The 13,137-nt window shown below is 41.6% G+C and overlaps 1 protein-coding gene across 1 annotated transcript in view; it reads right to left on the reverse strand.

Annotated features, from left to right (window-relative positions):
- TRIM33 (tripartite motif containing 33) overlaps positions 1 to 13,137 on the reverse strand; it is a 71,563-nt gene that overhangs the window by 17,715 nt on the left and 40,711 nt on the right. The window contains 5 exon segments of the mRNA XM_045015019.1: positions 1,486 to 1,686; positions 2,725 to 2,889; positions 3,170 to 3,414; positions 6,111 to 6,228; positions 9,710 to 9,856. Coding sequence (XP_044870954.1) covers positions 1,486 to 1,686; positions 2,725 to 2,889; positions 3,170 to 3,414; positions 6,111 to 6,228; positions 9,710 to 9,856 — 876 coding nt within the window.

The raw sequence follows: 13,137 nt of genomic DNA on the forward strand, positions 1-13,137 counted from the left end.
CTTGATTTGATGATCAAATAGCAAAATAGGTTCTAGTTAAGTTAGGGCTTGTCTCTATGGGAAAGTTATCCTGAAGTAAGCTGAGGTGGGAATTTAAACTAATATAGTTATACCAATATAGCTTATCCCCCTGCGCGGGGGTACATTAAATCCTATGTCAGCATTGGGGAAGGACTAGATGACCTGTTGAAGTCCCTTCAAGCTCAACATTTCTCTGATTCTATAAGAGTGCCTTTTTATGTAGTTTAGATCATTTTGGAGGGGGTTTAAGCTAAACTAAAAAAAGCCACTCATACTGGAATGAGAGTGACCCCATGGGGAGTTATACCAGTATTAGAGCACCAGCTTCTATAGTTAAGGTTCAGCATTGCTTTCGGTTTAAAGGTGGACTATTCTAAGTGCTCTAAAATCCAAGCGCTCACTGTCTTAAGCTTGCTGTCTCACACAGAGGTGTTTGATAGTGTTAGCTGACCAAGTCTGGGGTCATTTGAGCCAGTGGATTATGAGATATAGACCCCAAAAACATAACAGCATTTTACAAAATGATCTTTTACTTTTGTGACACAACTGGGCTTAAACTATAGCTATGATCCTCCCCCAACTGATCTCAGTTGCTCAGGATTTCACTCAGCTGGTATTGGGGAAGCAATACAGAAAAAGTTAATGGTGAATTTTGTAACTCAAACTTTGGCACAAACTGTAGTCAGTGTGTGCCAAACTGACATACCTACAAGAGTGAAACGCACATGTGTGGCAAGATTAGGGGTCTGTTCAAGCAAGAGAGTTTCCAGGCAGACTGTTGTCACAGTAATGGAATGGCTAAAGGGGACATGCTAAGTTGTGTGTTCCGTAGCATCTGTGAGAGCACAGTGACGAGTATGTTTTTCTGATGTGCTAGGACTGGGCTCAAATAGGACAGAGTTAAAATAACCCCCCAAAATGCAGTCTTAATTCAATACTTCCTTCTATTCAGAGTTTGTTTTTAGCTACTCTGCACATTCTGGAAGGAAATGAGGCACCACTAGCAACCTTAGTTCTGCATTCAAGTTTTGGGTATTTAAATAACTATTGGTTTAATTATACCAGCATAATTATACCAGTATAACTTTCCTGTGTAGACAAGCCATAAGTAACTGAAAACAGTCACCTAAGACTGACATTTTCTTGTGACTCCAAGTGTGCCGTGGTGTCAATATTTTATATCAAGCATTACACATCACTCCATAAAGCGCTGCCTAATTTAACATTAGTTTGCTGTAACTAAAAGTAGATCAGCGCTGGATGGTTCAACAGTTGGTATATCCAACACAAGACTGCAAATTCCAGTTCTTACTACTTAGAATGATCTCAAACAGTAACAGCCTTATCAAAATCTTCAAGTAAGGATGCAAATACAAAAAAAACGTGAAGAAAAAAAGATTTTAAATGAAGGAAAGTCAGTGATCACCTCATCTATAGCAGAATGAGCTGATCTTCTGCACTAACCTGTATGGGCGGAATATCTGGCAAGGAAGGTAGATTCTCTGGGTTTGTGACTGAAGGAATAAGTTCTATTGCTGTAACAGATGGACTTGTTGGACCACGGTTTGCATTTGCCATGGTTGCTGTCGTAGGACTAGTTGGATTGATAGTGTTGTTGTGCACTGAAACAACTGGAAAGGGCCCGGCATGCCCTGGGTTAGAATGCTGTTGGAAGAGTCAGGAAAAATAGACAACTATTGTGTTAGGGTTAAAGGCAGCAAAATATTCACCTTGGGTGTAAAACTGTAGGACTTTAAACTACATGCTGGTCTCTGACACCCAACTAGCTATTCTCAATCTAGTTTAGTAATGTTTGCAGGAAATATGAAGTCACTTTTCTGAATGAAAATTACAATCGAATGCAATGTAAACAACCAACCAGCAGTGATCATTGGAATGGAAAGGGGGGGGGGGGAAGAAAGCCAGCCAACAACTCTGAATTGCTAGAGATACTGATGTACAGTGTGGATTTCCCATGGCCTCCTGTCTAGTTCCTTGCTGTTGCACATAGGGGGGGAAAAAGAGGAGAAAAGGGGGGGTTGGGTGGAGTATTTTCTTAGACATGCAGCATTTTAATCCAGAGACTTCTTTAGCAGAGCCTGCATGTGCACAATATTCATAGCTGAGATGTTTTAAAAGCATTAATAAAGATGTTTTTAAAAAATTCTTCCCTTCTGCTTTTCTAATTAAAGAAACTCACTATTACAGAAATTTTTATTCTGAATGTTTATCAAAAGTCTGCATCACATTTTTTTCAGATATAGGGTCATATCCATTGTAGCTCAGGACTAACATTTAGTTTAAAAAAAAGTCTTACAAAAATCATGAAAATTTTTATTTATGCAATAATTTGAGAAAGAAACTCAGCAGCTGCCCAGCCACCACAAAGTGAAACCAGTCATTCTTGGTTCAGCTTCTTAGCTGACTAAAATGCAGAATGAAAACAATGAAAAGTAGTTATCAGATTTTTCACACTTATGTAACTTTGAAATATCAGACAGCACGTGACATGAAAAAGAAGGTTAGCCACTCACACGTGTAGTTCCCATACAGCTGAAATATATACATTCATCTATTCACAAACACACACTTTTTTATCTATGAGAACTGACCAATCTGGAGATAGCTATCAATGAATTAAGTAGGCTTTTAAATGAAAGCTTGGTATGCTGGGGCACAAAAAAAGGTATGCATAGTACATACTTGTCTCTGAAGGTGCGGCTGCATCATGGAGTACTGTGGTCCATTATGGCGTGGTATTCCTGGTATACGAGCAGCATTCTGAGCCATTCTCATCTGGTGTGCTTGGAAAGCCCCACAGTTCAAGTTACCCCTCTGCATGGTCTGCATGCTGATCAACCTAGGAGGCTACAAGGGTTTGGTTTTATTTAAAAATTCCAGCTGTTAACAAGGAAATGAGAAGCAAATCTTCCATAGAAGTAGGTGCAATTACTTATAATTTCCATAATCTCTAGAAAAGCCAATCATTGCCCTATTTAAAGCATATCAAACTTCCCAAGACTGGATTGCTCATACATTTTAAGTTAATTCTGTATAATATAAGCAGGTATCTGCTCATGCCATAGAGAAGCAGAGTTAAGTCTTAGCGTTACACTGCAATGTAAGGTAAGGGATTCAGGAAACTTGCCTGTTGCTGTAACATCTGAGGGCCTGCTTGCCTAGGAAGGGGCCCAGCTGGTTGCCCCATCCTCATTTGTTGCAACTGCTGGTGTTTTTGTGCATACACCTGCTGTTGCATATGCTGGAGCCGCAGCTGTGCTAGATTAATTTGTCCAGGGGCTTTGTTGATGTGGTTTGTTCCTGGAGGAACTTGTCCAACTACTACATTAGGAGTGTAGCCAGGGGTTGGTTTATTTTCAATAACAAGGTTACCTAAGGAATAGAGGAAAAGCAAGCTGGTGAACTACAAAAGTTCCACCTTAACTCAATGACTGATAAAGATTCAAAACAGAAATCTCTGAACTTTTAACTTCAGTTTCCTCAGTATTTTACATTAAAGAAAGCAATTTAAGTCTAAATTAAAATGTGAATTCCTCGACAGCCATTTGCAAGTATCTCTGATCTAGTCTAAATTCAGGCTAGCCAGGGCTGAGCTTGGATTGTTACTCAGCTGGCATAGTTTTTACACTAAAGCAGCATCACTCCACAATAATTGCAGCTCAGATAAAGTTACATACAAATTTATACCATTAAACTTTTTTTCCCTAATGATATCCTCTATAACCTCTGAAGGGGGGTTCCAAAGGGGATAGAGCTAGGCTGTTCTCAGTGGTGGCAGATGACAGAACAAGGAGCAGTGGTCTCAAGTTGCAGTGGGGGAGGTCTAGGTTGGATATTAGGAAAAACTATTTCATTAGGAGGGTGGTGAAGCACTGGAATGGGTTACCTAGGGAGGTGTGGAATCTCCATCCTGAGAGGCAATTTTCAAATGCTATGGCTGTGAAATTGACCATAATGGACTTTGAATTTGGTAAGGCCTTATGAATATGATAGTGTTTTATACACTGTGGAAATTTATGCACCAGGAACTGTACTGAACTCCACCGACTCACTTCACACAGTTGGAAGAATATTATGGAGGCATCTTATAGTAACTCAATAGTTTGGGCTCTGCTCTAAAGTGAGCTTAAAATGAGATAAATTCCTGCTTTTTTTTTTAATCAATGTAGATAGCCAATGTGGAATTTCACACAGGATTAGTTTTTATGCTCTTTGAATTTTCTGTGCAGCTTTTCTTTGGTTTCTCTTCATAAAGTGTTAATAGGAACCCTCTGAATTTGGGCTCTAGATGACATTTTCCTTGATAGTCCTTTTAATTGCTGACTAATCTTCACAAAACCTGGCTGAGAGGTAGCCCCTGAGGAGAACTGGTGCAAGGGGAAAAGGTGGGGGTTTTTTGTTTTTGTTTTTAATTAAAGGGTAACTTTTACCCATTATTCACATTATAACAAAGTGTACTTGTTGTGTACACAAACCTGATTGACTGAGGCTGGGCACACACAAACTTGGTTGGTTGTTTTGGGGCTGGGGGGCAGGTAGTGGGTGCACACAAAACTTTTGCCATGAAGAGCTACTCTTTCCTTCAGATTTTGTCCTATAACAGAGAATGGTCAGCAGCTGCGCATGAACCTATAAATACTCTTGCTGCATTTCTACCCTCAGGCCTGTGCCCACCTGCTCTAAAGCCAACCCCCAAATAAGCATCAATTAGGCATAAATTAGGAAATTAATCGCTGGAAAACTTTTGCAAGTAATTAGTGTTGCCACACCCACCTCCCCATGTGTGACAACTGAAAATGTTAAGCCACTTACCAGTACATAAGCCCATACTCTGAATCCACAAGCAGATACCTTATTACCACAACTAATGGACCCCATAGGCCATGCACTGCAACATTAACTCTAACCCCTGAAGGGTGCTAACCTTTCTTAACCCTTTTACACATAACTCCTTTCCCAAACTACTCTCTCTCATCACAACCATCACACCAAACACCCACAACGAATAGTGCTGGGGGAACATCTAGCAGCCGGGTGCAGTTAAAAGAATGACTGAAAATGGGGCAAAGTTACAGTTGCAGCGCATGGTCTGTGGTGCAGGCAGTTGTGAGGTGCCAGCCCTTTATTCCTTCACCCACAAGCCACGCGTTACTTCATAGCTCAACTTTCCATTTCTTTGCCTTGTGGTTTTGTATGTGTAGCAACCAAAACTACTTTACAAAGTTGTGAGTATTAATTCATTTACTTTTGAGACAATATGACACGGGCTAGCTTGGAACCAGTCAACTAGGTTATCTGGGTCATCCAGGCCTCTTAAGAGTTACACTGGCTCAAGCCATATTAAACACAGTAAGACATCTAGTGATTGGATAAAACCAAATCTAATCTTATTTAGCTGTGTATTGGGAATAATAAGTCCAAAGAGTTCATCCCTATAAGGCCACTTTTACATATTTACGTGCCAATAAATAGACTTCAGAAATGTAAAGAACGCACTTAGTGGGAATGTATTTAGGCTTCACTATTTTGACCAAGTTTACCCTAATCTAAAACTAGGTAATCCCGCCAAAAGAAAAGGTTTGCAGAACACATCTATTAAGAATTACAAACTAAAAGTCTGGGTTCAGCAGTTAGAAGAGGGTCTCCATCAGCTGGTAAAAAGGAGAGAGAGAAGCCAGCAGGCACCATCAAACAGCATGTCATATCACAAATGTTTTGCACATTTCAATCTCCAAATGGCAGGCAAATCTTGATGGATGGGATAGTCATACCAAAACTAGACAGACTCTTACTCTTGCATGGAAAAGAGAGATCCTGTATCAATGGACAGGCAAGCAAGGTCAGCCCAAGAGGAGAAGATTCCAGGCATCAGTGTGACCAGCTACAGTGACCATATACTTAAAATGGAATACAAAGTGACCAAAGTTGTTTCCATCATGACCGCCTTTAGGGTCTGACTACAGAAAAGATAAAATATTTAATTCTGTTTCATACCAGCTAGTATGACATTGAAAACCTCCCCAGACAATCCAGTCTTCCCAGAAACACTTTATATGTTATTCTCTCACCTAAATTGACGACATTCTTTGCCCAGAACGTGGGGTCACAATGGAAGCGTACTGCTCCGTTAGCAGCTGGGACAGGATCACATCGTGCCTTTAAAATATGACGCAACTGGAACGTAATCTGATGGGACACAAAACAATTTAAGATTGCTCATACATTCAGTGTCATAATCAAAGAGTGAACATGTTAGTGAGAAGTGTACAGTTTGCTCAGCAAAGAGCTGCCAGTTACCACATAAAATTATGACTTTTAATAGCCAGTTGGTCACTGCCAAAGAAAACTATTGCTGGATAGCATTCCCTCTTAATCATCCAAGTAGAGTCTTATTCGTGAAAAGTTAGTGCATCCATCATACAACTCACTTCATACAGTTTCATAGCACATATCAGCAGTGCTAAACACGTGAAGGAGAATAGCAGTAATCAGAACGATGTGATTTCGGATGTCTGATGGCCTGCCTCACTAAGATTCCCAGCTTTCCAGCAGACTACACCATCTGTTTAGTGCTGACTCAATGCAAGATTGATAGTATGCAAAATATTAAGGCCCCTTGTTCTTTCATTAATCCAGGACTTAATTAGTAATAATTAAGCAAAAAAGCTAATATTATGAAGTACTGTCCAATTTCTCACCTTTAAGTTTGCTCACCTGCTTTCAGGAAACATTCTCAACTAGTTGTTTCTACCCAATTATACAATAAATGTGTAATCCAACTACTGTTTTAGAAATTCTTATGTTTGTAAGGGAAAAAGTTTGCCTAAAAACAGTTACTCCTTTTATCATAATGTAGGAAACCTTAAATACAATTCACGAGAATTTAGGGTCTATTTCGTTAGTGGGCATAGCTACCGTATTCTGCTCCTAGAAAATATCAAGTACATTTTACTTACAAATGTGAGTATCTTTTTGCTTTAGAAATAAATTATGCTAAATTATAAATCCAGGTGATTCAGCTTGATGGTCTGTAACAATTCCTTAGAATACTGCCAGTTAGTTTGAACTTTTTCTAAACTCACCACGTTCTAACTATCTTCAGTTGAATCATTTAAAGATCTTTCACCCTTTGACAGCATCAGAAAATATGACTTCTAACATTACACAGAAGTAATTCTGGGAATTCATATTAATGAGTTCACCTTGAAATTCCTACTCCAATGCTAACGGACTAGAAAGGTGTGTGCTCCACACCATCTCCCCCTCTTCAAGTCAATAAAACAGCAGATATGCTTTCTGCCATTAGGTTAGAAATCTAAATAGTAAGATTGGTGAATTTAAGTGCCTGATATTAAATGAGGATATTTATAGAATAGACATTACAAAAACCTGGTGGAGTGATGATAATCAATGGGACACGGTAATTCCAGGAAACAATATATAGGGGAATGACAGAGTAGGTCATGCTGATAGGGGAGTTGCACTCTATATATATATATATAAAAGAAAACACAGTCAAATATAGTAAAAATCATAAATACAAAATGTTCCATAGAATCTCTATGGATAGAAATTCCAAGCTTGAATAACAACAATATAGCAGTAGGAATATACTCCTGAACACCTAACCGAGATGACAAAGTGATTATGAAATGCTCTGGGAGATTAGAGAGGCTATAAAAATAGAAAATAATGGGGGATTTCAACTATCCCCATATACACATTGTCCCAAGACAGAATGCAGAGATGAAAATTTATAGACACCATTAATGACTGCTTCTGGGAGCACCTAGCCCTGGAACCCACAAGAGGAAAGGCAATTCTTGATTTAGCTCTAAGTGGAGCATAGGATCAGGTTCAAAAGGTGAACACAGCTGAACTGCTGAGTAATAGATACCATAATATAATTAAATTTAACATCCTTGTGGGTTGGAAATACCAAAGAAGCCCACCACAGTAGCATCTGACTTCAAGAGGAGGAACTACACAAAAATGATGAAGCTAAACAGAAATTAAAAGGAACAGTCACAAGACTGAAATGCCTGCAACCTGTATAGACACTTTTTATAAACCACCAGACTAAAGACTCAAATTAAATTTATACCCCAAATTAAAAAAAAAAAAATTGTAGGAGGACCAAAAAGATGCCACCATGGCTAAACAGAGGAGAAGCAGCTATTAGAGCCAAAAAGGCATCCTTTAAAAACTGGAAGTCAAATTGTATGGAGGAAAATAGAAAGGAGCAAAAACTCTGGCAAGTCAAGTGTAAAAGTATAATTAGGCAGGTGAAAAAAATTTGAGAAGCATCTGCCAAAAGACATTCCCTCTGAACCATCTGGCATTGGCCACTGTCAGAAGACAGAGTACTCGGCTAGATGGACCATTGGTCTGACCCAGTATGGCCGTTCTCATGTTCTTATTTAGCCATCTGATCCTCCAATAGCAATAATAATTTACCAGCAAGTTCAAAGAACAACATAATTTCAGTCTAACTTAGTAAATGAATTCCCAGCAGAACCAGATGTTCTTCATTCATAAAGACAACTTTAAACACAATGCTGTCCCTCAATTCCCAAAGCCAACATTTTATAACTTGTTTTCCAGTCAGAAAGTAGGCATTTCCTACTGAAGAAAATGTAGCTCCATGATTCTTGTGGAGAATTGGAAAATATTTATATTAGTTTTTATAAACATATATGCCTCTGTGTACCTAATATATTAGGCACAGAGTTAGATCAAAAGGGGTTGTTAAACAAACCAAACAGGAAATGTAAAAAAGTGTCCTAGTAAACACCTGAATACAAGAGTCAAGTTTTTAGCTATGATCACGCCTGAGATGCAATCCTGGTGACACAGCTTTTTTGCCACAGTTGAGAATCTGGAGCTCAAAAGACCATGTTCTGTTAAAAGAGAGTGACAGACTTGGGGGCACGCAGCAAATAGGCTGTAACTTGGTGCCCAAGAGAAGGCGCGAGGATCTGTGGCAGAAAGACTAAATTACGTCCACCTAGGTGCTTAAGGGGAATGCCAAGTTAAGGTAAGAGTAGGTGCATGTGTGTCTTGTTTTAAATTTGTTTCTCTAATGCAAAATTCATCCTTTGTTTTGAAGAAGCCATCTCTGTGTCACTGAACATTATCTATAGGCTCCTGAAGGAAAACTCTCACAAGTATCAAGATCATTGGGCCTCCTAAGTATCACAGCTGGCAACCACTGGGTGTAACTTGATATGGTTGGTTCACCGGGTCCCACTCCAAAAATCTATAACCATGGACCTGCCACTTCAAAGGGTGTACTCAGGGGACTGGAAAAGGGTCTCAAGAAGGGGCAGTTTACCCAGGGACTGAGAGAACACTGATGGCACAAAGTTCTACAAAAGAAACAATCACACAACTATCCCCACTTAACTGTTTCAGCAAGGAGAGAGAGGTCAGTGCGCTGGCAAACCTGTTTTTATTACTATTAAATCATGAAGTCAACAGTTTTAGATGGAGTGTGATTAACTGGCTCTCCTTTCCTTGCAAGTGATCTGGAGAAACTAAACCATGTCTTGAAAATTCTTTTGACCATAAAGTTCTCTTCTGTCAAGGTTGGAGGCACAAACATATTAAGATCCCAAAATTTTTGCTATACTCTACTCTAAATTCTGGAAGGGGCAGGTTTCCTTACCAGCCGCTTGCTGTATAGCAATGCAGTGCTACTACCACTTGCAATGGCCCAGTTGGTAAAGTTCATCACATGCTTCACCTGCCGCGAAAGCCCTGTGATGTCATTCTGCTGTTGTATTAGCTTCATCTGTCTTTCCTTTGTCACAGTCTACAAAGAAACAGAAGCTCAATCAGGTTATTAGATTTAAAAAACATCTATACTAATATCAAAATTCTAATACACACAATTAAAAACAATACACATTATAGGAGGAGCTGCCAGTGACATCGTTAAGTTACTTAGTACTTCAAGAATCTTTCGTAAAGGAAAGTGTTAACACTGCCAATTCTTTGCAGCAGGTGTTCAAAATTCAGGAGAGAAAAAGCCCTGAGGTTAGAGAAGAATGTTTTAGGTCCCACGAAATTCCATTTGGGTTTAGCAGAGTTATGAACCACTGCAAACTGTCATTTCCTCTTTGTTCCCTGGGTTGTCAGTAACATTTTGGTAGCATGCTGCCACCAAAGCACTTGTTATACTGGGAACCCAGGGAGCAGCCAGCCAAGCTACAGCCAGAGCAGCTGTACAATAGTGAGGAGTGGGAAAGAGAACAAGGCGAGACTCCCCCCAGTTCCAACAACCCTCACCCCCAGAAGCAACAAATGGCCCCAGGGGCCTATTTCAGCACCATATAGGACAGAGGCTCCCCATAACGACACCACACAGTCCCAGCATCAGGTCACTACTAATATTAACAAAGGAGAAGGAATACAAGCCAGAATAGAGAAAGAACAGGTAAGAGTATTTAGATACGTTAGATGTATTCATGTGAGCAGGGCCTGATTAAATTCATCACAGGGTACCGTTGTGATAACTGGGCCTAAAAATTTACCCTAATTGTCAGCTCAACTGTAAAAACTAGGAGGACGTTTATAAAATGTCACAATAACCTATAATAATAAATGTTGATGGGAAAATGTGCAAAAGACTAAATTAGTTCAAACAAAAAGGCCTACTGATATAATACAAGGTCTGTGTTAAGATCATGCCTGGTAAACAATACAAGCGTGGGACAGGAAATTACTGGACCAAAATTGGTGTCTCGGAAATTAGGCCTAACTGGTGAACAAAATGATGAGGGGTGGGCTATTCCACCCACCACTCCCTTCTGGGGTTCTTAAAAAAAAGTAAGACTTTGGGGGGAAATTCAGATAGACACAGGCTACCGCAACACTGACTGACTGAAAGGGGAAGGAGCGAACTTCACCATCATGGCTGCCACCCCTGCTGTCTTTTGAGACCCCGGAATCCAGTGCAACATTGTTCTGCCTTCATCATTCTGATCAGAGTGGGCCAGAGAGCGGGAGCCAGAATCACACTGTCACCTCCACTGGCTCTGATTAAATCCTGACCACCACCTAGTACACCTCTCTACCCCAATATAAGGCGGGTTCGCATACAAGGCGGAAAAGCTCTGACATGCTGCTCTGAGCAGTGTGTTAAGGGTGCCGGGACAGCCTGAGGCCGAGGAGTTCAATAAGGGGCAGAGGTTCTCCGGGGCAGTCAGGGGCTCCCCCAGCAGGGTCGGGGGGACAGGAGCTGTGGGAGGGCACTTTTGGGGGCCCCGCAGTCCGAGAGTGGCCCGGGGGATTAGCAGGGGGCCGGGAGCAGCCCGCTCTGCTTCCCTCACCCCAGCCGTGTCGCTGGGGGACGGCTGGGGAAAGGTCTTGCATTCACCTGCCCGGCAGGAAGTGGAGCACCACGGCTGGGAGCTGGCGGAGTGCAGCTGGCTGGGGCTGGGCTGCTCCACTTCCTGCCATTGGTGAGTGCGGGGAGATTGGGGAAAGGACGCCCTCCACACTCACCTGCAGCGGGAAGCGGAGTGACGCGGCCCTCCAATTCCCGCCAGGCAGGTGAGTGCATGACCTTTCCCCAGCTGCCCCCCAGCGACACAGCTGGGGCCGGGGCAAGGAAAGCAGAGCGTCGCTCCACTTCCCGCCGCAGGTGAGTGAAGGGGGGCATCCTTTCCCCAACCTCCCCGCACCCACTGGCAGCGGGAAGCAGAGTGCCACGGCTGGGAGGTGGCGGAGTGGAGCGGGCTGGGGCCGGGCTGCTCCGCTTCCCGCCGCTGGTGAGTGCCTGTCAGGGGGCGGGGGGATGGTGGGGGTGGATAGAGGTTGGACCAGTCAGGGGACAGGGCAGTTGGGTAGGTGGTGAGGTCCTGGGGGTGATTAGGGATGGGGGGGTCTCTGGATGGGGTAGTCAAGGAACAAGGAAGGCAAAGCAAGTTTAAAACAAGGAAGGCAAAGCAAGTTTAATATAACACGGTCTCACCTATAACGCAGTGAGATTTTTTGTCTCCCAAGGACCGCGTCATATCGGGATAGAGGTGTATGTGAGACTGCCTCCCCCTCATCTCTAATGTGTCCTTTTCCTTCCTGACCTTACTACTTCTCTATCTTATCTCTCCTTTTTCCTTCTGTCTATTAAGAGTCTGGCTCAGCCAGCCAAGGCTGTACATTTTGCTACACTGCTGTTGAGCCCATGACCAGAAAGAGGCAGCTAAAAGCAATGCCCTAAACAGCCTAATACTGGTACAAGTTTGCCAGGTCTCGGAGTAGCTGATAAGACAGAACACACAGCCTGTGTTTCTCCAGCAGCGAGGATGCAAGTGAATCAACACCAGAGACAGACACTGCATTTTTTAATCTTTGCTGTTTTTATTTCCCCTGTTTTCCTTCCAAAAGGGCTGAAGGGAAAGGGAACCAGGGATGTTGTTAAAATGAAAGCCTTATTTGATATTTTACATTTCAAATGCTAGAACTGTTTTTCCTTTCTGTATCTTTAATAAAAGGTTAAAAAGGATTTTTAATGGTGTTTTCCACGGTGCTAAGCAGGCTGAGATCTCTGTATATCAAGTCCCAAACATCATTTAAAACTGCTTAATGCTGGACAGTTTTCAGGGGTCATGTTAAAAACTTTGCGTTTTTGGGCCTATATATTCCATTTAAATTAATACAGACACTACTTAAGGAGCTATCTGAAGCAGTCTCAAAACCATTAAGTAAAGTTCTAGAGAACTGGAGAAGGGAAATATAGGGAACAAGAGGACCCAGGGAATTACAGACCAGTCAAGCCTAATATCTGGAAAGATACTGGGACAAATTGTTGAACGACCTAGAGAACCTAGAGAATAATAAGGTGATAAACAGCCAACATGGATTTTGTCAAGAACAAATGGTGCCAAACCAACCTAATTTCCTTCTTTGACAGGTTTACTACTGGCCTAGTGGATGGGAAGAAGCGGTCGATGTTGTACACCTTGACTTTAGCAAGGCTTTTGAGACAGTCCAAAGTGACATTTTCATAAGCAAATTAGGGAAATGTGGTCTAGATGAAATTACTTTAAGGGTGGGGGTGAAAAACACATTGAAAAACTGTACTCAAAGAAT

Source organism: Mauremys mutica, chromosome 4, assembly GCF_020497125.1.
Source record: "Mauremys mutica isolate MM-2020 ecotype Southern chromosome 4, ASM2049712v1, whole genome shotgun sequence".
NCBI classification, from domain to species: domain Eukaryota; kingdom Metazoa; phylum Chordata; order Testudines; family Geoemydidae; genus Mauremys; species Mauremys mutica.